The 26,270-nt window shown below is 40.3% G+C and overlaps 1 protein-coding gene across 1 annotated transcript in view; it reads right to left on the bottom strand.

The window, feature by feature from the left end:
- FSTL4 (follistatin like 4) overlaps positions 1-26,270 on the bottom strand; it is a 728,839-nt gene that overhangs the window by 471,222 nt on the left and 231,347 nt on the right. The window contains 2 exon segments of the mRNA XM_050962627.1: positions 12,045-12,180; positions 21,432-21,481. Of these exon segments, the coding sequence (XP_050818584.1) occupies positions 12,045-12,180; positions 21,432-21,481 (186 nt within the window).

Below are 26,270 nucleotides of genomic sequence, written 5' to 3'. Positions count from 1 at the left end.
ACTTTAATTTGTAACTTTGGTTTAAAACTTTAGGATTTTTATTGTTTACAGTTACAAACTTACTGCAGAGGCACCAACTCCTTGGGTGCTCTGGGGCTGGAGCGCCCATGGGGAAAAAAAATAGTGGGTGTTCAGCACCCACCAGCAGCCATTCACCAACCAGCTGTTTGGCGGGCCCCACCAACCAGTTCCTCCCACTCTCCCCCCCCAGTGCCTCCTGCCCACCACTGATCAGCTGTTTAGTGGTGGGCAGAGAGTGCTAGGGGGAGAGGGCAGAGTGAGGTGCAGTGAGGGTGGAGCCTTGGAGGAAGGGACGAAGTAAGAGTGGGGCCTTGGGGCCAAGCTGGGGTGGAGCACTCCCAGGAAAAGCTAAAAGTCAGTGCCTGTGACTTACCATATTTCATGAAAGATGCTAATGAAGCACAAAAAACATTCCCTCACTATCTTTTGAGCCTGGCTGGGGGAAAAAAAATATTCACTATTGTTTGAGGAAGCTGCATTTTAGCATAGAAGTTAGGGCAAATTTTAAATTTGCCCTTTCTGGTATAAACATTCAGAGAAGCTTTGATGGCTCAAATCATATAGTGTCATCTGTTCACCATACGGTATCTAATTGAGATAACTGCTGCATCTCAGATTTTACTCACTACTGTTTCTAGAATTCAGATAATAAACCCAGGTATAGCTCAATAAATCTCTACACCATCACTGGAAAGCTCATTGGAAGCTTACGTTAGGATACATCTGCATTTTTACAGTTCCTTTCTCATCTAAAGCTCTTCTTCTTGATGATACAAAAATCTTGATACACTAATGGGAGATTTCCCCATCCCCTTCACACGTTTCCATAAATATGCTATGGACATAGACTTTACATTTCAGAAATAAACAGGCACCGTTTCACCTGCTAAGGTTAAATGGTTTATCAACAGGAATATCAGAAAGTGTACTCCTCCATCACATAACTGCCTGAACTAGATAAGTGAGAGGAATTTCATTTTCAACATACATTTTAATCTCATTTTAAAAACTCTCCTATAAGAATCTACCTGCATTTTCCAACCCAGATGTGATTTTTCACAGCCACTTGACTATGACACTACTGAAACTAATCAACATTCAATTTCTGCTAATGTCAGTTTGTGCTGCTGCTCAGCACGGGGCAAGAGCATCCAAAAGATAGCGACTTTAGTTAGAGCATTAATATTACAAACGTTCAGGGTCATTAGAGTCCAAGCAATTTCTAATGCAGCTGCAATACAGGCACGTTCCTGTATTCAGTTGGAGGTCCAAGTTGCTATCAACAAAAGCCCCTAGTGGACTGAACATTGCAACATTCTGCGTGGACAGAACACTTAGACATTGCAACGGTCTGCACGTGTTATCAAAAATAAATAGAAACAAGGCAACTGCAGTATTACAACTTGATTTTAGATCCACAAGAATACTTGATGTTCACCAACTGAGCATGTATCGCATCGACTTTACTGTTGACTTTGCTCATTTCCATTGACTTCAATAGTTTCGGTTCTGTGCATTGTCAATATAAATTGAGAAGTGATAAATAAGGGGAAGATGAAACCATTGTCTTGTTTCAAGCAATTGAATATTTGCATTTTCTACCTTTCCACCCATACGAATGCTCTGCAGGCTGTATTAGTATATCAGGCTCTGTAGGTGTTTGGTTTTGAGGGAGGAAGGAGAGATTTCACAGAACTTTGATACGTAACTACCTTATCTGCAGACATAGTCTAGACTTGCTGAACAGAATTGAGAGCAGAAGTTTGCTTGCCATCTCCAAATACTTAGTACAATATAATTGTTTTAATTATTAGGATTATCTCAAGTGAGCACTGGTACAATTTACTGAAGATAACAGTATGAAAAAGCAGGGTCCACAATAAAAAAAAAATATACTTGAACTGCTCCACCAGAAACATTAGGCTTGATTATGCCCAATTAACGCTGAATGAGCAGCAAAACGAGAGAAATCTTGCCCACTTTGTTTAAAATCAAGTCTGATTCTCTCATTCCCTTGCTAAAGGTTTTCATCAAGTTACCTGCAACAAAAAAAGAGCATGACATATGCATGACAGAGAATGCATTACTGATATTAATTCTTAATGTAAATGACAAGCTGTTAGGTCTACTGCTGCCTGAAAAAATGAATGATACATTATGCCGGTTCTACTTTAAGCTCATGTGCTGAACAATGGAGAAAGCCTTTATCAACAAATCTTCAGAGCTGAAACAAACAAACAAACAAACAAACAAAATCCATGGAGTACCTAGAAAGCTTCTTACCTACAGCTGAGAAAGATTAGATTATCCACCTCCACTTCAGAAGTGAGTGGAAAGCATTCTGAGCTACCTACTGAAGTTTCCTGAACTGAAGTTAAAGATAAGGAAAAAACTGTTTGGATGAGGGAACACAGGTGAATTCATTCAAAAACACTCCAATGTAAATTCAGTTGTGTATTTCCGAGACTCAAAGTAAAGGAAGAAACAAAACATAAAATGGATCCAAGGAATGAAGATGCAAACCTGGAATGAAAAGCACACTCACCCTATTGTACATACCTTATGTGCACACATACACACAGGGTATACGTTCACTTTTTTTCATTCAGAATTTAGCTGTTCCTCCTATAGGATCAATCCCCCCCCCCCCCCGCCATGTCCTCTGCTATAAAGAATTTCTCAATGCTTAGAAGTAGAGCTAGCCATAAAACCTTCTCCTCCACATAGAATTTCAAAAACACAAAATTCAAATTAAAATGTTCTGACACAAAGGTGGTGACAAAATGAGATTAAAATGTTAGTATCAAACTGAATTTTCATCTTTGTTTTCCTTCGCGGGGGTGGAGGGGATATGAAGATGGAGGAAACCAAATGTTTAACTGAAAACCCAAACAAGGAGGGGAAAAAAACAAAAATTCAATTTGAAAATTTTAACTTAGACTTGAAACTTCCTATTAAAATAATTAAAAAAAAAATTAAAAAGTGACATCTTCCTGCAAAATAATTCTCATTTTTTTTGGTTGAAAAATGCCAGCTAGCTCAACACAGAGCCTTTCCCTTGTGTAATGTAAAAAAGAATTTAACTAGCATATTCTAAAACTGTAAAAACAAGGTAAGTTGTTCTTAAGAATGGGCTAGCTAGCTACTTGTGTGGAAATTGAAGGAGGAACTTGGTCTTCTTTCACCAGCACTGTCTACATTAGAGGTTTAGAATGGGTTAGTTAAAACATACTAACATATTCTTATAAGCAAAAATCCTTTTATCCTAGTCTAGAAATATGTTTATACTCCTTATCTGGCACTAATGAAGACCAGATTAGGCTCTTCTATTCATGCACCTGACACTGCACCAAACACTGTTGAAAAGCATCTGAACATTTCTACTGACCTTATTTTTCCTATATGGTTAACATAAGAAACAAACAAACAAACAAACAAACAAACAAACAATCTGGGTCTGGGTTTGTAGGTTACAAAAATGCAATTTCAGAAATTCCACAAGCACGCTATTTTCCCTCTCTTACACACACAACGGAGGTCTTGATATTTCTTGTGGTTATGCCACAAGACCAAGATTCAAAAGACTTGAGTTAGATTCACTTTGGCCTACATTTTCACAAGTGTCCACAGGTTTTATGTGCTATCTATTCCTTGACCTCAAAGTACCTAACAAGTATCAACTGATTTACTCCTCAAATCTTCGGTGATGCAAGAAGCATACTTTCTACTTCTTGGATAAGGAATCTGAGGCAAAGAGATAAATCCTACATTTTTCAAGTGTCCACTAATTTTTGGCACCTCACTTTATGGGTGTCCAACTTGTGACAAATGGGCCTTCAATTTTCAGAGGTGCTGAATACTCCCACTGAAGTCAACAAGAGCAGAACCTGGCTCTCCAACCTCTGAGATAGTGGCTCACCCTTCATCCCTTTTGTAAATCTGCTGGTCCAGATTATGATCTCAAGCTCACCATTATAATTTTATTTTGATTTAAATAATAAAAAGTCTATAACAACAACTCTAAGTGGCCTGACTGTTACAATGTAATACTACCCCTAGCAGCTTTAAAAAGCAAATATTCAGACAAGAATGGCAACTCAACCAGGCCAGCTAGCTACACCCACCCAGTGTCATTTTGGGAACATATCCTCACCTCTCTCCAAAAACACTATAATTAGATAAGCTTTTACAGCATAGCTTAAGGTCACAAAACTAGAGCTGTTTGGGACCCAGGTGAGGAAGCTGTCATGGGATCCTCATAGAGAACACTCTGTCAGCAGCTCCTTATCTTTTATAAGGAGACTCCAGAGTAACATTAAAATTCAGCGGGTGCTGAAGGTTCTTGGCAAGATCAGGCTCTTCATGGAGATGAAAGCAATAAATGCATCACTTAACACAGGCTGGTGTCATATTGGACTATGCTGAATTTCACATACAATTGCCAGCTTCTCATGACCATGCCACATCAGGATGGTGGCAACATATATAAACACAGTACTGATCAAGTTAGCTTTGCCAATAGGATCCAATCTAAATCTTCAGCAAATGGCATTCATTTGGGTGTGTCTTTTTTTTTTTTGGGCCCTGAAATAAGTGATGACAAGATCGTGTGTTAATTGTAATATATAAATACAAAACCAACGTTCAAAATGTCTTTGCCACTTTTTTTGCAGACACAATTGAAGTTTACTAATGATATCAGTAAACAATTAATTGGCAACAAATTCCTCTAATTCATTAAAACCAGAGCCTTGGAAAGGCTCAATAGCCAAAAAACATAAGTGTTACTGTTTTGTATTTTGAACCAGTGCAAATGAATAGAAGGGACCATCTTGCAGCTAGTGATGATAAATTTAATGCACTACAATTTTAATATTAAAAACCCTAATGTCTATTATTCTGTTTTAGAGTAGGGTTTGGTTGTTGGGGTTTGGTTTTGGTTTTCTGATTGGCTGGGGTTTTGATATATATAAAATCTGCTCCAAAAACACATCTTGTAAAGAACACACAGTGGGAGCTACTTATTCAAAGATTTACATTTAAATGAAAATAGTTCTGTTTTTGTCACTCATATGTAAGAAATTAAATGTTAACATTTTTTATACTATAAAAAGGAAATGCGTGTAGGTGAATGTCAGCCTTTTTAAGAGAGCCAGCATGGATCTATGTACCACCTTGAGTTCATTTTGGGATAATTTCTCCCTTTACTTTTGGTCCTCTACAGAGGGGTGAATTACACTCGGCCATAACAGTGCAATACTCATTGGATTTTGAAACACTGGAAGGATCTCACAAAAAGTGAAATAGGCCTCTATGTCGTTTAAAATAGCAAGCTAGGATCTTCATCTGAAAGAGCAGGCACAATGACCTTTAGACCCTATAGGTAATTTGAAATCTCCAGCACAAGCAATTGAGACTCCTAGACATGACCTGAGGCAAAAACCATTATGAGTGCAATGTAGGTTCCAGGTGGACAATTCATTCTGCCTACTTGCATCATCGAAGTCTGGTGTGCACATATAACTACGTATGGTTGTGATGAAGACTAATGTGACATTTGTTGCCTTCTGAAATTTTAAGTGACTCAGATGCCATGTAAACAGTACGTAATAAATAAGACAAATGATTGGTGCTCTGGTAAGCTGATATCTGCAAAATGCCAGCAAAGAGAAAATCATGGAATCCTTTAAGATGTATGGCAGTTCTGTTTATGAGTATGAAATGTTTTCTCTAATGCCCCAGTTTAAATGGCAGAATAGCTATGAACAGCAGTTATATTCTCTAGCTATGTAAATAAATAGCTATCCAGGACAAAAGGTGATCCAAGCATTGTAAAAGCCATCCATATGGGTGATCAAGGAAGTTGGATTCCTTAGATGATAGATTGCCGCTTCCTTTTATTTACAGCTTTAAAACTTAATAATTATGTCCACACTCTAATCCCTCATTCACATTGAGTAGCATCTTACTCCACAGTTAAACTCATGCATTTCAGTGGCATCACTGATTGTGTAAGGTATTCCTCACTATGAGCAACAGTATCAGAATCTAGCAGTATGGGCGATGGGGAAAAATCACTACAGTCTGCATGAGACTTTTCAGTTCATTTAAATTATTACACATAGCGTAAATGGTGTTTAGAGCCCTATGAGTCCTCTGCACCGAGGTAAATTTTACCTGAGGGATTATTCATCATCACCAACAGCATGTCATTATTTGCTCTCAGTGGCTTTCATATAAGTAGCTCAAAGTACTTTGCATTTTACAGATGGGGCAAAAGTAAGCCAAAAAGGTTAAATGACTTCCCCAAGGTGTCACAGCCATTCAGCGGCATAAGAACAGCACCCAGTAGTCCTGTCAATAAATCTTCTATGCTAATCACTAGACATTATGAGCAATCAATGTATTTAAATATTTCCTTTATCCATTAAACAAAACGCCACAAGCAATACCTGTAATGGTACAAGAATATTTTCCATTTTTACATTGACAAAAGATGATAATATTGTCCAGGGCTATTTGCCAGCAATGTACCACAAAACATAATACAACATTTCCATTTGATATGCAGTGATGCATGTTCTTTTGTTTGATGAACTCCCATTAGCAGATGGAAATTCTGCATGTAGAATAGTCAGTAAGGAGATGCAGTGATAATCTTGTCAGCACCACAGATCAGAGGGAAGATGTCTGGCCATTACTTGAAGGAATATGGCAAAAAACTTTTCGTATCACACATTAGCAATGTTTATAAAACCTGCCTTTCACTGTCATAATTACTTTCACTTAACTCACCTCTTGGAGCAACATCTACATTTAATGCTAAATAAGACATAGCTCGTCCCTTTTAAAAACCCTACATTGATGGTGGGAATACTGGGTGTTTTTATGACCCACTGGGAAAACTATAATTTACAGACATAGGTGCTGATCTTGCCGGGACTGACTTACTCATGTGAGTAGTCCCATTGGCTTCCAAACCCCTTCAAAATTTCTGGGCAGGCTTTTACTGGAGTCTTGGGTACTAAACTCCCCATACGACTTTTGTTCTGGGTTTGATTTTAAAAATAAGCCTATTTTCTTGTTCCAGTTTGGGTTTGACTAATGTATCATGAAATAGTTGTTCTTGCAAGATTTCAGCGCAAGATGGCGGACAACTCACATTACCCAATCTAGTGATATTTCCATCATTCAAGGTAACAAACCATAGTGTTAGCCCTGATCAGTCCCATACTCAAGCTCTAGTTTAAGGGCAATCCAAAGCTGAAAGATACCTTCTGGACCCATTACTAGTTCTGATGTCTAATCGTCTTTGGATCTGTCTGTAGGGCTGGCTGGCATCTAAAGCAACAGGGGGAAGCCAGCTAAACCTAGCTTTAGCAGCATTTGTGGCATATGGTTCTGGCAACAGAAGCCTGAATGGCTTTTCTGGATAGATAATTTAAGGAGGTGTCTCAACACTGAACTAGTTTAGAGTGAAAAAATATACTTCCTTCCATTTTTCATCTCAATAAAGTTGTAGCCTTTTCTGGCATTCTGAACTAAATCACATCATCAAGACCTCAGCAGCTAAAGCAGTGTAGAGAATATTGTACCACCAAAGGCAACAATTACATTCCCATTCTTAGATAAGCCAAATTTCAAAGATGTTACACGTTGGCTCAGATGTGATTTGCAGCCTCTAAGGAATGTTAGAACTTGGAAAGTGGTTGTTATTTTGGGATGCTGAAAAATTTAAGATGAAATCCTGTCTCCATTGAAGTCAATAGCAAAACTCTCTAATTTCAATAGGCTTGAGATTTCACACTGAAGCTTCATAACATCCCAGATTGATTGTGTGTTTTTAAGCCTGCAAATGTTTAAACTCCATATGTTATGATTTAATCTTAAATAACTCACCATTTTTGCTGTATGTGAAAACAACCTAAATGTTAAGAGCTCAGTTGTTCAGTGTTTATTTTTTAGTAATATCTCCCCATTAACATGACAGAATTTGTCAGCAGCTTCCTTGTGACTAGAGCTGGTTAAAAGAAAAAAAAAATGTTGACAAATATTTCTCTCTCAAAAAAGGTCATATCACCAGAAACCTTAATGTTTCATGGTAAAACATACCTGTTTTGATTAAAATGTTTCTCAGATCCAGGATGGAATTCTGGGTCTGAACAGGAAAGACCAGAATAGTCAATGGCCCAATAATCAGGACATCCACAGAGAATGTAGGAAACCCACGTTCTAGTCCCTGCTCTGCCTGATTTGGAGCAGTGATAGAACTGTGCTATTCTAAGGTATCAATGTCTTATGGGGATATCTATGCAATTTTTTAAAAGGTCTTGGTTTTTCCCCACATTGGAACAAAAACAAATTTTGAAACCTCAAAACTGTGTGTGAAATGGAATGGTTTTCTGGACAGCCTTACTTGAGACTGAAACTGAAGACATTATAATTTTCTTAGTTATGTGGATTTCAGACAGTTGCCTTTTTATTTCAATGGTATAGAAGAGCAACTATTAGGGATTTTCCCAGCTTCTGGGGTTCCAGAATGTTGTCCAATGTTTAAGTCTTACTTCCTCCAAAAAACCCACCCCTGCTAAACTCTTTTAGTAAGTGTTCTGAGAGAAACTTCCTCTAAAAGACTCGGTGTATTTTGCTTCTGTGTCTTTGCCATGTTGACTTTTTGGATCCCATGCAGGGAAAGTGAATTCTCTAAACTCCGATGGAAGTTCATGGTAGTAGAGGGTACCCAGAACCTTGCAAGAGCTTCTAGACACTTTGTAGAATCAGGCTATTAAAGACGGAGCTTCTGAAGAATTGTGACTCACTGGATCATGTACATTGCTGAGCACTCAGCTGGTGCTTAATAAATAAATAAATAAATAATAATAATAATTTTTTAAAATAAGTTGTGGTATTAGTTTTTATTCATTATGCAGCCATAGGCACTTAGACCCAATAAATGTGTGTGTATATTGTTCCTATTCTAATTAAAGTACTACTCAAAGAAGAATATGATTTTATCTTATCAAGAAGGTCCTATACTTTTAAGGAGAGGGATTGTTGAGCATCAGGAAAACACTCACTGCCATGATAATATAGATTTAGATTTCTTGGACATAAGGGTGAATACATGTAGGGCGCAGTCTATAGCCACAAATCTTGCTTGTGCTTTACAAATTCAGAGCACAAACACAAGTTCTACTATAGACCAGTAAGAAATAGATTTAGGAATTTGAACATAAATTAAGCAATACATTTTTGATTCAGTAAACCAGCGCCTATGTAGATCAGAGCAAACACTTGCAAAGGTGGGGGACCGTTACTGGGTCCCTTACCCTTGTTTTGATATATTTTGAACTAAACTCTCTACAAAATTAACTTGAGATCATTTGACCTGTGAAATAGCCCTTTTCTTATTCTAAGAAAATTAACTTTAAAATGTAATTTTAGTTAGTTACAGCTTAGGAATTTTGCCATTTATCATTCCATGGTTAGAATGTCTTCTAGTAGAATTACAGCAATTATATAAAAATCAGAAACCATTTGTTTGATCATTAATAAACATTTCTTATGAACAAACCACCACCATGACAAAGCAACAGACTGTCACGGGTTCTAAATCCAGGAACTGTGAGAAACTACAAGTTTTCCATTTCTAGAACAGTAAAGTTGCTGATGTTATAGGATAGGAAATAAAACACAAGTTAAATACAGCCAAGAGAGATCAGGAACTTCCTGAACAGTTTTTGTTGTAATAAACAGTGGCATGAACAAACTGTACTTTCTGAAAGGGTGAAATGCCTTTATTCTGAAAGAAGCTAAAAGAGCTATTTCACAATGCCACTGACTGTCTGGAATAGAGTTGCATGTAATTTGTTTTCAAATTCCTATCGGTATTCTATTCCTCACTGTACAAACAGTATTGCTTGTTGAACAAGCCTTCTGTGCCATTACTTTTTTATTTAATCTGCATTTATAAATGTTATACCCCTTGAAGCTATTTCAGCTACAGCCTTTGTACATAAAAACATTTCCATATTTTAATAATATTCACACTTCTTATAAATCTTTTACAGATCTTTGAACAAATACATCAGGAGCTTAGATCTTTTCACCCCAAGCCAAATTAAGTAATTGGTGTAATAACTTTATAGTTTTAGAGCAAGATCAAATGAATGAATGTCTTTCAAGTATTTTAATATAAAATGATTATACTAAATCATTTGATTAATGAATTTCACTCTTAGGAGTAACATTCTTTTAGAAAGTCAAATTTCTAATAAGGACGTACTTCATGAAGAATGGCACAACAGTTTTTAAAATCCAAAAAGCATGCAAGATACCATTCGTTAACTTTAAAAAGAAAGCAAAAGCAAATTTGAAACAAAAGACATGAGAGTGGATCTTAAAGCACACATGCTAAATTAATTTAATTTACAAGCACTAGTATCTTGCACAGGGCTCGAAAGCAGAAAAATAGATGGAACGATGCGGGGAGTGGGGGTAGAGGCAGGAGCGCTGAAAGCAGTAACAGGTTTTTGTTGCTCTAAAAAAATCACAGAAAGAGTGCCTGTGAGCATGAGACACAGAGTGCCAACCTTTGCAATGTCATCACCAGTTCGGTCAGAATTGATTTTTTGAAGTGATCCAGCAGTGAATAATAAGTGTACAGTACTTATAATATATTTTGAGAAACATCATGTAAACCATCTTATTGAGAGATGAACCTGCGTGCACACAGAGAAAAACCAACAAACATTCTTAAATATAAAAACGCCTTGGTGGCTGTTCCTTCATAAAAATACTTTTAATGGCTAATATTTGGTCCAGAATCTGAGATATAAACAATTAACATGCCTCAAGTATGCCATTAAACAACGGCTTCAAGAGTCTACCAGTTTTAAAAAAAGTCACTCATTCTGAAAACAAGGCAAATTGTTAGAAAATTCATGATAAATAGGAAGTCAAAAATATAATAAAATAAAAGTTTCATCATTCTCATTGTACTTTTAAAAAATGTTCAGTAATGTTCTTGTTCTCCCCACAAGTTTGGTTTGGGCCTCATTTAAAAATAAATTTAAAAAATGAGCTTACTAGATATTTACATACCTATTATGATGAACAAATTCACATCAAGAACACTGATAAGGACACAGTCTGAATATTTTTATCTTGAAATACTGATGCAGAATGCTATTCAGGGTTTATAGAGAGTCTCTGTTTAATCATTACAAAGAAAGCCAACATTTTAACTTCAGCCATGGAAAACACAGATTCAGTTACTTGCACAGTTCCCAGAAGCCTAGTGCCTGTAGGTTTAAGATTGCATTGCAATTATATGATCATGAATGAGAAGTCATGACTTGTGATCAGATAACCCACTATAAAGTTACTCTGTTGACTGTATGCAGTCTTAGTAAGCAACGATGAACTACTATACCTTTAGAAATCCTTTCCATTTTCCCATATTACATCACAAGCCTCAGGTTTGGGGAATCTAATGAAATGTGGGAAGGTTCTAAAGGAGGACCTTGGCAAACCACTTGAAAATAACTGTGGATTAGCGTCCCCTTTTGTAAAATGAGAATACCAGTTTCTAAGATTTTAGATCCTCAGGTGACTGTCCATGTATAGTGGCAAAATATTGACTATTACTACTTATACAAATACATTTTTAGACCCAAATCCTGCAACTGGTTTCATATGGGTACAGAGTTTCACCAACACAAAATGAGCTGGAGGATTGAGAACTTGGACTGTAAATTCTTTGGGGAAGGGACAAGGTCTTCATGTGTGTTTGTATGACACTTGGTGACTTTGAGCACTACTGTAATATACTAATAAAAGAAACAACAAGTGGGGAGAAGTGAAGCCTTCTGTTTTATCGAACATATAGCTCACCGTTAGCGTTTCCATTGTCCCCCTCAGCAAGTATTTATCTTCACAACTCGCCGCTTTTCCCATACCACATTGAAAAAGCTGAAAGCAGCATTAGAGAGAATATGAAATGAAGAGCTGATTCACAGTACCTTTTGTTGCAACCTCCCTGCATCCGCATAAAACCTTCTGATCCTGTCCGATTCCATCCACCCCCAAGTGACGGATAGGAAAACCTCAAGCAACACCAGACGTGACCAAAAGCTTCTTGATTTCATTTTTTCAAGTCTGTTGAGAACAAGATGACAAATATCAAACCATCATGTGAAAAAAATGACAGAAAAAAAAACAAACACCCCGCCCCCATCGCAGCTTGCAGATTCAGTAGTTCAGCTGAAAGTTCAGCTAATTTATGGCACCTATACATTTAAAAATTACTTGGAACTATTTACACTCACATGGTATACTTAATGGAATAAGAAGTTCCTATGGGTACACCTTTATTTTAGTTATTTGATGTACAACTGAATGAAGGAGACCTAGAAAAAGATAGCATGGCAGAAGAGGGTGGTAGAAAAGAGACCCCAAAGAAAGCTGAGGAAGCGATGGATGGATTGCATAAAAGAAGATGGTCAAGAGATGGATCTTAGTGCCACCTTGGACAGACAAAGATGGTGGAGGTTGCATGATGATCCAAACCCCAGTTGATGGGATAAAGAGAAGAAAGAAGATGGTTCATTCCTGCCTTTCATGTGTTGCTCATCTTCACAGGCCTTGATTCTACAAGCTGCTCCACATGGGAGGAGCTCTGTGCCTATGAAGAACAGGACCTGTCCCTGTGTGTACAGGAAGGGCTTATCCCTCATTACAGCCTCTACAGAAATACATAGTGTGATATGACGCTCCATATTCTTTATAGAAATATGCTTATGATATATCTTAGTTATGCCCTATTCATATTGAACACAAGAAGGCTCATGTAAGAGATCATTGGAAAGGTTATGATTTACTGAATGTGATTATCCAATTTGGATGCATGTATCATTTCGGCATCTGGAGTTAGGAATGTTGACTATATAACAATTACAACTGTGGTTGCACTTGGAGATGCCCACCAGACAGTAAGCAAGCAATCAGCCTTAATGACCCAATAGGAAAAAGACAATGAGTCTTCAAAGAAGAGGATCCCTCATCTTCCAGGAGTTCCTTCCTGTGGACATTGCAAATACAATTGTTTTCATGGTTGCTTTGACACTGCAAGGTCAGGTGATAATGTTGCCTGGTAAAAAGTACCACCTTGGACACTGCTAGTACTTTCCCCACTGGAAACAAAGACTTCCCACTTTATGTAAATTCTATTTAAGGCTGGGGAGTTAGGCAAACAGGTCTCTTCTCAATTGCCTTCCTGCCCAAGGCAGAGACTCCTGAAAGTACCTGAAGATTCAAAGGAACTGAACTGAGGGAAAGGCAAGAGCTAAGTCCAGATGAAGGCAGGAGTCTAGTCTGTAAAGAGAAATAACTGGAAATCTAAGCTACAGAAACTCTTCAACTTGCCTAAAACACTTAGGTTACAAAATGTAATTTCTCACTATATTTCCTGAGTGTATTAAGCCTAGTTTGTGTGTTTTGTTTTATATGCTCAGTAATCTGCTTTGTTCTGTTTGTTATCCCTTATAATCACTTAAAATCTACCTTTTATAGTTAAGAAAAAACTTTTTAGTTTATTCCAAAACCCAGTTTGTGCAATTCATATCTGGCATCCTCAATTGGGGAGGTGGGGTCCAACCATCACACATAGAACAACAAAGTTTATAATATAGTGAAGAAAAGGGGTGGAATTGTCTTGAGAGCCTTAAAGACGTAGGTCCAGATTTTTAAAAACACAGAGGTGTCTATTTGCTTAATGGATGGAGGAGGCACTAAGAAAAGCCTAGGAAACTGCAGAAAGTGATATTGGAGATACAAGAAGTGGCACTTTCCCATCTGCACAAGAATTGAACCAATTAGTTTGCAGAGGAAGACCCTAGCTCCTGTGTGGACCCCCCAGTGGTTTCACTAGGGGTACGTCTTCACTACCCACAGTATCAGCGGATAGCAATCGATTGCTCGGGGATCAATATATCACGTCGCATCTAGACGCGATATATCGATCCCCAAACGCGCTTATATCAATTCCGTAACTCCACCAACCCGAATGGAGTTGCGGAATCGACAGGGGGAGCCGCAGACATCGATCCCGTGCCGTGAGGACGGTGAGTAATTTGATCTTAGATACTTCGACTTCAGCTATGTTATTCACGTAGCTGAAGTTGCGTATCTAAGATCGATTTTCCCCTGTAGTGTAGACCAGCCCTAGGACTCTTCATTGGTATAGGGAGTCAATCTACTTGCAGGATCAGGGTCTTAATGTATTTCACATGCATCTTCACTAAGTTAATAAAGAGTTCTACTTCTTAAAGAGAGATTATGAGATTATTTATCAAGCTATGGCTCAGATCACTTCATCCTGTGCCAGTATCCCAGGAAGGAGAGACAACCCTTCCAAGATTTCCTCACAGCAGATCCTCCAAAATCATTCCATCTGGTGGACTGTGAAATGGCAGCAGTTCTATTTTCACATTGCACCAGCCTTTCCAGGCACATGCCTCGGAGTTGGCTTTGGAACCCTTCCCACCTCCTACCCCTCAGGCTTCCTCCTAAACACTTGAGCAGCATCATTTAATTGGCAGTGCACTGCCAGGGACTCCCAAAAGGTGCCTGCCCCTTAAAGGAGCAATTTCTAGGTCTGAACAGGGGACCCCAGGCAAAAAGGTAAACAGTCCAGGGTGCCATTACTGTTTGCCTGGTTTTCAGGTTGGGCTTGACTGGGGATGATGCATGTTCCCCCAGTTTCCTGAGTTTGGTTTTGTTCCAACCTTTAATTCAAATAAAATAAAAATAAAAAGAATTTAAAAAAACCAACAGTGTCTCCTCAAAGCATGATGAGGTGAAACTGCCAGTTATTCCTTGTTTTGCATGGGGTGGGGGGGAACCCACACACAACCCTGAAATATTGTGTTTTGGGGAAAGCTAGACTAGATTCTATAGAAAGATGCAAGCATACTGGTTATGGTAGTACTGAACATTGTACATTATCAAGTTATATGGCAGTCATCAAATTAAGCCCGGGGGTAAATTGAAGTCAATAGAGTTACAGCAGGGTAAATAGGGCCCTTGAAAGACAGCAAGTCAGTGATACAAAAATGTTGTGAAACAAGTAAAGGACTGTATCTGCTCCTGATCTAACATTATGGATTTCAAAGCTTATGCCCATTTACACCAGGGCAGAATTTGGTCCTAGATATTTTGCCAGTCTGAATGTGTACTGTTAACAAAACAAACACCAACAACAGTTGTTCTGCACACTCATCAGCGCACTTAAGTCCTCACTACTCCTCAATGCTGTTCTAAACACCATCAGTTGAAAGAGATCAAGGTGAAATTGGAATTTATTAGGCTTTCTAAATTTTAATTAGAAAAACTCTCAGATGTAATGCTATTAGAGCCATAAATAAATGTGTAATAAACCAAAGCCACTCTATCAATAAGCTATAAATATATTATATTATAAACCACTCTGGCACTGCAGTCCTATTCCTTATGTTTTTATAGAGGCATTTTGTATCATTTGATGATACAATCACAGCAAATTGAACAATTTCATTTTGCAATTCTGGAGATTTCGGATGTATCTGCAGTTTGAAGTTTGAGCTGTGGAATTATAAGAACTAGCCGTGCCCAGTTAGAATTAGTAACTAACTGCACGGAAACATGATGTTAAATTGTTCAGATTAGGAAAGATAATAGTCGCATACAACGTTAAAACTACCAGCACAACAATTGCCTTCCAATAACACCAATGTATTTTAATGTGATTTGAACAACTTGTATCTTTCTCAGTTCAATTTATAGCAACACTGCCTGGCAATATTTTAATTAGTTTTACTCATAATACTGACATTTATATTAATACACAGTATAGATCTGTGTGTTCTCTGAGTTAGTTCATTCAGATGCCAGAAATACAAACATGGGCCAAGTTCTGTCATCCTTAATTGAACAAAAATTCCCATTATGTCATGAGCCCCAGATGCAAGGAATTTAATTAGGACCAAATCCTTGGACGAGCTCAGCAGCATTGTCTTGCATGGAGTTACTGCAGTTCAGGGTTGAGATAGTTAAATGAGAGGAACTCTGCTCCTTGCAGGATTTGAGAATTAAGGGCCAGATTCTGCATCTTAAATGGCTGTATAATGATGCTCAATGAAATTTAAAATAAATTATGATCCAGAGTTCACTGAATTCAGGAGAAAGACATCCATTGATTGCAATGGGCTTTGGATCAGGCCCATCACTGGTGATGGGCCTCCAGTTTTTTTCTCCTAATGTGGGATACAAATATATAAAACATAAGCCCACATGGGTAGTACTTCTCCATGTAAGTGTCTCAGTCTGGACTTGCCTAGGCAAGATGATCTGTATAAAAAGAGCAACTACTGAACAAAGTGCTTGGCTGAACTCTAGAAATCTCGAGAGCTCAGAAAAAAATCTGTCACACACCTACTCTTCACAACCCATGTGCAAACAAGGGAAAAATGATTCCAATATATTAGATCATTTAAAATTAAACTCTCTAACGTCGCAGTAAATCTGATTTTGTTTTAAGAATGGATGGATTTTGGGGGGCCACATTCGTGCTTCATGTATCTGTACTAGCTACAGTACAATTACATCTGGGATAAGTTTGGCCCTAATAATTTAAGTTGAAGATGCAATATGAAACCTATATAAACATATCTCAGGGTTCCTTCCTCCACACTGAGCAAGATTTTAAAAATGTTTACTCCTGGACAGTAGTGCTTTATCCCATGAGTACTTACAATGCATAAAAGGTTGGCAGAAATCTACCATAATTAAAAGAAAAAACACTCTAGTTATTATAAAGAATCCCTTATTTGGGTAGTGCCTGGCACAATTGGGCCCCTGAATCACTACAGGGTCCCAGATGTGCTGCTATAATACAAATAAGAGCTTAAGAATGACTTTCTCAATGCAGCTGTTTTCAAGTTTTTAAGCTAGTCTCATTCTAAAGATATAGAAAGATAAGAACTAGTGTAAGATACTAATCTTTTTTCAGCCAAACCTACATTAGAAAGAAAAAGTTCTCTCTTAGCTTCCTAAAATGATGACTTGTTATAAGAAAATGTTAGGGCCAAATCATTAGGTGTCACAATTTGGATCCATTTACACCAGCTGAGAATCTGGCCCTTAGAACCTTCAGTGCAAGATTCAAGTTTGATTTATTATATAATTAGTGAGTATTTCTGTGACCTGTAAAATCATTCTGATACCCATCATTTTTGTAAAATGCTACTAAATCTAAGAAAGTAGTCATGAAAAATCATTCTAAGGTAACCTTTCAGCAAACCATAATGACATTAAATTACATTTCCAATTAATTATCTACACTATCTCTGACTAATACTTCAATTTTGATGAATGAGATGCCTACATGGTACCAAGTGCAATATGTAAAATTGTGACACATCCTATTTAAGATAGGGAGCATTTGTACAAATTTTAAACAACAGCTGAATACTTCGTTGAGAGCTGTTCTGATGGCTGTCTAAAGCTCATTCTTGCAAGGTACTACACGCTACTGGAGATATTCTGAGACCCTCAAGTCCTTTTGACATAAACAGGAGTGAAGGACATTCAGGAGTCCCTCAGTACCTTGCAGGACTGGACCTTCTGTTTGCATCTTCAGCTGTTGCATCACCTCTATGTGATCTTTCCACAAGGTTATTCCCATGGTTTGCTTTGTGGTTATGCTCAGGAAAGTTTTTCCACAATATTACTTCATTACCCACACATGACTGACTAGTTAAATATCAATAATACTGGAAAGCTGTTTGCACAATCCATAAATAAGACTTTTAAAAGGGTGAGGTGGGAGAGGAGCCAGATATTTTATTAACTGAGCATTCTTCAATGTCAGTTGCAGGGTAAGTGGTGGTACATCATGAATGCAAAGATCACAGGTTCAAGGTCATCCTTAGCTGAAGAAGTGATGTACAATTCTACTGTTATTTTGGGTGGGAAAGTAGCCCCTTTTCTGAATGCACAATCCCTCTTCTCTTTGTGTGCTGCATTACACAGACATTGACCTTGGTTAAGGGCAACAGCAATAGACTATGGCCCAAGGTTTAAGAAAGTTCCTGAGAGTCAACTTTAGCAGTATTGCTTCTCATTGACCAGCTGTGTTGATTCAAGATTGGTGATCTCTTTTTAGTTGGGTGACCACATTTGATCCAGTCATAATTAAAAAAAAAAAAATCTAAACTTTTAACCAAAAGCCTTCTCACTCTGGTTGGTTCCTCTACCACAATGGTTCTCAAATTGCTGTACTGGTGACCCTTTTCACATAGCAGCCTCTGAGCGCAACCCCCCTTATAACTTCAAAACACTTCTTCACATATTTAACACTATTTTAAATGCTGGAGGCAAAGCGGGGCTTGGGGTGGAGGCTGACAGCACGTGACCTGCCATGTAATAACCTTGTGACACCTTGAGGGGCCCTGACCCCCAGTTTGAGAACCCTTGCTCTACCATTTATCAGTTTAACTATCTATAAAAATCTCACTGTCACAAAGGGAGAGCTTGAAAGAGCTAAAACCGAGTATGTTTAACTTTAAACACACACATGCGGACTAGCAGGTAACTACTGTTTTCTCTACCCTAAGGGTTTTTTTTTGTGGGGGTGGTTGTGCTTTTCTGTTACTCCCATTTACCTTTCCAAGTTGCATGCTGTTCAGGGCAGAGACTGGGGTCTGACTCTGTTTGGAAAACACCTAGCACACTTTGGGTGCTACCATGATCTAAATAACCCAGAGGTCTAGGAAGATAACAGGTTTGTAAATACACACACAGGCAAATTACACACACACAGACACACACACACAACCAGCCATTCCCAGTACTAATTACATTTATGGAAAGGGGAAAACTTGACGTGTATGCATGTCTCCGCGTTCAACTTCCTAGCTTCTCTGAAGATAATCATCCATATCCCCCTTAGTTTGGTAGGGAGCAGTGTCTCTTTCGAGATATGGGGCAAATCTCCATCTACACTACGCTGTGATTATTTTCTACCCTTCTAGTCCCGGTTGGAATAAGGAGCTGAATCCTGTGTAGCAAATGTGGAGGGGGGAGGGGCGGGAGAGACTGGCTTGTCACAAGTTCTCTCAACTGGCACTGGTGGATTTTGGTAAATTCCAATGATTTTATTTTAAATCATTTTCTTACGGTGGTAAAAGGCAGAACAGCCACCGAGGCGACACCTAGGGGCCGAAGACCGGGAAAAGACGCCGCTGCAGCTTTAAGGGGAAATGCCAGGACCGCAGCCGGCGGACAGCTCCTTTCCTCGGAACAGCCTTTCAAAGGGCGGCTGTGTTTTCCCTTCAGCCCGTCCGTCCCTGACACCATCGGATCGAGGCGTCGAGAGAGAGATCAGGGGTCGTTCAACTATTTCGCCCATGAACGTTTGCAGGGACTGGAAAAAGCTCCCACTCCCGTGTTCCGTTTGCAAACCCAAACGGAACGCAGCCTGCCTGGATTCCTGCTCAGCAAAGGAGAGTTTTAAAGAGAATCCGAGCCTGGGAAGTGGCTCGTGTTTCTTTTGCGCTGCAGCCTGGATGAGATGGGAAATACTTCAGACCAACCCAGGAGTCCCTCCCCCCAGTCCCCCCGCCTGCCAAGTAACATTTGGAGACACGACCCTAAAGAGCTCGATGAACTAAATCATCACACAAACGCTAAACGGTTCTCCCCACCGCCCCCCAAAAGAGCCTGATCTCATCTAATAACCAGGGAGGCAATGAGCAGCTTTAAGCTGCATTTTTAAGTGAGCGTCGTGGCCTTTTAAAAATAGGAGAAATATTTCCAAACTAGGTAAATAAATCACACACTCTCTCTCTCTTTCAGAAGCCCAGGGAAGATTTCTCTCCGATGCCTTCTATACAGTTCAGTGCTGTGGGATTCAACCTGCCTCCGGCTTCCCATTTTTCCATAATTAAGCCAACTCCTTGCCTTAAAGTACTGCTGATTATCTCAAAAGCAAAACTGCGTCTGAAACCAAAACCCCTGCCAAAAAGGAAAAAAAGGAGGGGGGGGGAGAGTGGTGTGGACGGAAAGGGGGAACAAATCACACACACACACACACAAACACCCCACCCTCCAATAATTTCAGGAGTTCACTAACAAGTAACTCAAGAGAGACCGGATTAGAGGGTACTGAGTTAGTTGTGTGTGTAAATGTGTGCAGGAGGCTGGGTTGTTATGGGGCGAGGGGGAGAACTGGACGTATATGGCAAAGATTTCTTAGCTCCTTGATCAGCCCCCAAAACGAGAGAGGAAGGGGGCTAGGATAGCTCTTGGAATTGGGAAATGTACCAGCACGTTATCTGAGAACGCAGTTCCATCGGTGGAAGTGCTGCTGGCTTTCGAGTGTCTCCATAACTACTGTATAGACGCGGTCAGTGGGGAAACCGACCCAGGCAGCTTTCTCCGAGCCCAACTAGCTTGCGGCGAGAGGATCCCACGATTAAATGTTGCATTGTTCCACAAACTACAAGGCACCCGGGCTGCCGCCTGGTCCGTCCCCTGCTCCCTGGGGCCCTGACAAAAAGTCTTGCTGCTAACCCCAGCGCCCTGAGCTCCAGAGGAGAGCCAGGGAGCGAGTGAGGAACCAGAGAAGGGGACAGGACTCCCAAGCAGGAGCGTTTCTCTAGGATATGGTTAGAACCAGCTCTTTTTCGGGCTGGCTATTTTTGACGGCCCCCTTGCATCGGAGGCTCAAACATTGTTTCCTGCTCCTCTCCGATTTGCTGCCTCTGCAGTTACTTGTAACACATTCGAACTTGTAAACACGAGCAGGAGCAAGGACGGACCCACAGGAAGATGCAGGATAAGCAGCTTTTACAAAAATGAACTGTCAGATGCTACAGTGGCTGCTCATCGCTCTCCCCCCATAGCTGCTGGTGCTCATTCCCCTAAACCCTGCGAGCGTAAGATGCACGCCAGGAAATGCTCCGCGGAAAACCGGAGAGAGATGGAAAGCCTGGGACTGCACCCCCACCTCCAGAGACTGCCCTGGGCTTCGGGGTCCCGGGTCCGGTGCACGGGGGTTAAAGTATTGCACCTCCAAAGCTGCTCCTCCTTCCCCCCCCAACCACAGCCCTTACGCTGCATTCCGGAGCAGCCAAGTTAATGTTGCAAACTCTGTCAGTCATCATTAGTGATTCCGAATTAACACCACAGCGATCAGCAAGCCCCCCGCGAGCCTACATGTGGCTGGACACTGGAAGGAACAGGAGATGGTTTTAAAACCCCACAACACTGATACATTAATCTTACTGGGGGGCGGGGGTATACTGCCCATGCATCTCCCTCCCCTACCCCCACAGCCCCATGGAATCAGAGGCTTCTATCATGTCACTTACCTGTAGTATTCCCGTGGCAGAGAGTGAGCACAGTTTAAAGCCTGTAGCAGCTGGAAGAAGGAGAAGAAAAGGATGTCAGAGTTTTGGTGTGTTTGTTTTTTTAAAAATCTCCTTATGAGGAGGAAGGATACAGAAGTCTGCAGGAGCGTTTGTGGGGGAGAGGGAAGGAAATCATGAAAGGCTGGAGCCTGGAGGAGGAAAAACCAATGGAGATTAAACGAAAGACCGAAAAAAATCTTCACAACACAATCTTGGCGCTGGTGTCAGTCGCAATCCAGGAGCTAGGTGGTGTAAATGCGGAATCCTGCCCTATTTCTGCTGCTTGGACCAGAGCTGCCTGACGTCACCCTATCATTTGCATATTCTACCCAATAGCTGACACCTGTGCGGGCTCAGGAGCGGGGCTGGGGAGGAGTGAGTCCCGCACGCCGCCAAGCGGGCGCTCCCTCTCCAGGAGAGCCAGGTAGGGCGGGCGGGAGGCGTCGGAGAGCCGCAGCCCAGGCCAGACAGAGGATCCGTCAGCAGCACTTTCTGAGCAGAATGCTGAGTGACAATCCGTTTTTGTGCCGGGCTCGGTAAAGCTAGAGCCAGCCCCACATCCAATGTGACTAAAGGGCAGGGCTAGGAACCAGCGGCTTTTCCTTAGCTCCAGTTCACTTTGACCTCGACCCAGGTGCTGCGCCTCATTGTGACTCAGTTTCCCTACCTGTACAGTGGTGATGATACCACCCTCCTCGTGGTACAGTCAAGCTTAATTCATTACTGTTTCTAACCCGGATTGGCCGATAGAAGATGTTTTTAATAAACCTTCTCCTCTTCGGTAGCATTTGTCACTTTGCGTTTCAGTTCCATCTCCTATCAACCAGAAAGTCATAGTATTCAGACAAGCGTATTGACAAATAGGCACGATTTTCCATTGCCCTGCATCTTGTGGCCATTTACATCGGGGCCAAATGCTTGTAAAGGAGCTATTGAACTCAGAATACAGCAGTCACACCCACTTTGCTCTGGTGTAAACAACTCAGGCCGACTGAGACCACAAATAGGTGACTTTTTATTTTTAGCTTTCATATCGGAAGAGATCACTCAAGACAATAGCTTCAGCATGGCGAGCAGAGGTTAGCTCCCAGGCTCTGAGTCACTGCTCTCATACTCAGCTGATCAGTAGGGGACTCTGGCCTTTGAATAGCTCATCCAGAGTAATGAGGATTGCTGTAAGGGTTTACAATGGCAGACAAGAAGCCGGAGTCAAGTAAATGAACATTGAGGGAAGAAATGCATTACGAGACTGAAACTTGTGTCTTCGCTGCAGCTGATGTCCCTTCCGCTGAATTTCAGTTTTCAAATCTCATTTAAGTGATGGGGCAACCCCCCAAGGGAAGGAGGTGATGTTAGGTTATTAGGTTCCACATAGTTTAGAATCACACTGACTCTGGCTGCTGTATGTAGAGTCATTATTCCTCTCTATCCAGAAGGGTGCCAAATTAAGTCCCCACTGACACTGCTACAGACTAAAAGACAACAAAAAACAGGTTTTAAAATCTCCAGGAGGAGCTAGAATACCAACTTGGTGGGATTATGAAGACCAGCAGCTGCATTGCTTAATGAGGACTGGGACTCCCTGACAAAGCTGAAGGAACTGCTCTAATTCCTAAAGAAAAAAAATGGAAGCTGTATTAGCAAAAAATCATACCTGCTGAAAAATCCTCTCAGAAATGGGTTACTATTAAAGCCGTTTGTGTTTAATTTGGGGATGACTATTTCACACTGACATTATCCTTCCTCAAGTTTGAAAAGCAGCTGTAAAAATGTGTCACTCTACATGTTTTGCAGCAGCAAAAGCTGAGTTCTGCACAATTACTATTATTGGGATGGGAGTGAAAGTTCTGATGCATTTTCATCTCGAGAATGTTCAGACTTGAGCTGGACTGTTGCACTTTGACACAAGCATTGTCACTTCACTGAATGACACTACTTCATGTGCTCAGCAGAAACTATTTTAAACTGTTCCCAAAGGCTTGAGGAGGAAGGGGAAGAAGTGTTATACTTCCAAATGTCACCAGATGGGGAGAGAAGTCAAGTGGCTTATATCCCTCAAGATAACACAAGATGGGGGGAGGGGAGAGATACTATTACAGGGCTCAGAAGAGTATTGGTTGGTCATGGAGGTTCTGAGGGGCCTGATGTGGAGACCCTATAGAAATGGATCAGAGATACAAAGTCTAGATCAGCTTCAAAGTTCACAGGTGTTCAGGTCTATCTTCTCCAAGCCAGGCTAACCTTTTTTTCATATGCATGTAACTTAATATGAAAAATCTTAGTTTCTCAAACCTTGGACTAATTCTTTCCTGAACCTTGGACACATTACCCCACCACTGGATGCATCCAAATAGTCTCTCTTTCTCTTCTCCATAACTCTCATTTGATTCAAGAGAAAAAACAATACACACACAAGTTTTGAGATAGTTCAGGCAGAACAATTTTGATCAATCTAAAATTGGATTTAACTAAACAACATTCCACAAAAAGCATCTGCTTTTTCACAGACAATGTTGATGTTGAAAAATTGAATGCCCCCAAAACAATTTTTCAGCTGAAAAAAAAAAATAGGGTTATTCTGAAGTGTCACCATAGTGCCTCATGGGAGTTGTTCAAGCAACTCATGCTCCCATTCTCCTGTATGTGCCAAGCTCCTGAGCTATACTTCATCTCCCTTGAAATACTCCATGGAAGTTCCATGATGGGGCATCTCCTCTCACCAAGAAGGGAAACCCTGGTGCATCATCCATGATTTAGTCTGACCAGGGGGCCAAGACAATAGAGTAGAATGTGAGCAAGAGGCACCTGAACTATAACTCCCATGATGCACTGCACCAACATTTCACAGTCAAACTACTTCAGTTTCTCACCTAAAACTCAAAACTGGAACACTGGAGGGAGCCCTCTGTGGGGTCAGAAGTAGTGAATGGGTGAAGGGCTGGTATAGGAATTGAGCAGACCTAGGACAGGAAGTCAGTGCTCACAAGCTGGGAAACTGATGGCACCCCTCTACAGAGTTTACTAGGATACTGGCAACACTGAGATGATCTTTTCACAGAGCCCCCAACCATAGTGAGATACACAGCTGTCCTGGGGACTGAAGGGGAATTTTGAGACCTGGGAAATGTGATATGGATGACCATAGTTTCTTGCGGCTCCATCTGCATCTGTGGGTTTTGGCACACAACTACTGTTCATTGTGTAGGTGAGAAACAAACACACAGTAAAATGATGAAAGTAAATTCTGTCAGGATATTGCTTTCTGCATTCACAGATATTTCAATGAGATGGGACTGTATTTACATAACAGCAATGTGCCCAGGGGAGCAAGTGCCATGCAGGATATGGATGCCCTTCCATATTAGGAATAGTGAGTGTATCAAGTGCAGCTTTCCAGGGAAAAGCAGAGACTTTAAACACAATGCTGCACAATAGTCAAGCACTGACTCTAACGTGCTTTTAAAACACACAAATGTAAATTGACTTGCACCAAATTCACTCATTAACCATTGAAAATAATCAGGACCATACAATTTCCTCCCATCTGGAAAGCTACATACCCCAGAAAAAGGGCCAATATTTTCAGGCTTAACTCCTCTTTTAGGCACCTAAATGTGTGATCATCTTTTCAAAGGCAGTGAGCACCCCTGGTTCCTACTATTTTCATGACAGACCAGGGTGCTCGGCATCTCTGAACATTTTAGACTAAGTATTTTGTACCTTTCTGTATTTATTTTACCACCTTTTAAAATTAATATTTTTAAAAAAATTTTAAACCACTGTCTAGCACGCTTCTCTGTCCCCCAGAAGCCCTCCTCCTCCTCTGAGCATTTAATGAGCTGACATCTTCCCCTGCTTATCTTTACACTACACTGGGAATAGATAGTTTGTAGTTAAGCTACAGCAACTGACACCTGTGAGACTGAGATGTATTCTAAGATCTCCATTGGATAATGTGGCACTTTTTGAAAGGTGTGATATGTAGTGTCATCTTTGAAGCTCTGATGTGCCACAAGGTACTCTTTACTGGTTCACACAGCTTACATGTGCTGGCAACAAAAACGACTTTCAGAGATGGGGTGGGAAAAATAAACCACTATCACCATTGGTGATAAAGAATAGATATATTCTTAATATTTAGAGATGGATGAGTTTGAAGCAATTCAGTGCAGCAACTATTTTTAACTGGGAATGAAAGGGGCCCAAAAAAACTTGTATTAAAGAAGAAAATGGTGATTGCAGGAAGCAGAAAAGAAAAATGGATTATTTTAGGTCAGACACAGGGAATGGGGAGTGTCCTGATGCAGAGAAAAAGAAGCCAGGCACTGCAGTTCCTTGTCAGACAAGGACTGGACAGTGATCTGTAACGCCAAACTGAAACCAGCTCATTTGAAGATGAGAAAAAAGTCTTTTCTTCAGGCTCAAAGTGTGCTGGAAACTAAAAAGCCAAATGAAAAGTTCTTTGGAAACTCAGAAGATGAAGCAGCAAGGTAGTATAGCTTGTGCTGTATAAAATAAATATGAGTACATACAGTGAGAGTAAGGAGAGGGAAAGACAGGTTAGTCATGGAGGAAGCCACAGAAGTTCACGCTTTATCTACATTCACTTAAATCGGAATATATTTGTATGTTTTTAAAAAGAAGGATTCAAAACCAATTTCCCCATCTCCCAGGCTTCAGATCCTTGCACTGGAATTTAGGATCACATTTTTAAATGTAGCAGGCCTGAATCTTATTTACACTAAGACCACTTTATGCTACACTGGCAGTGTTCCTAAATGAGAAGGGAGGAGGAAGAGA

This window comes from Gopherus flavomarginatus, chromosome 7, assembly GCF_025201925.1.
Source record: "Gopherus flavomarginatus isolate rGopFla2 chromosome 7, rGopFla2.mat.asm, whole genome shotgun sequence".
In the NCBI taxonomy this organism is placed as follows: domain Eukaryota; kingdom Metazoa; phylum Chordata; order Testudines; family Testudinidae; genus Gopherus; species Gopherus flavomarginatus.
Note: the sequence above shows the minus strand (reverse complement) of the source record. Positions and strands in the feature narration are given on the sequence as shown.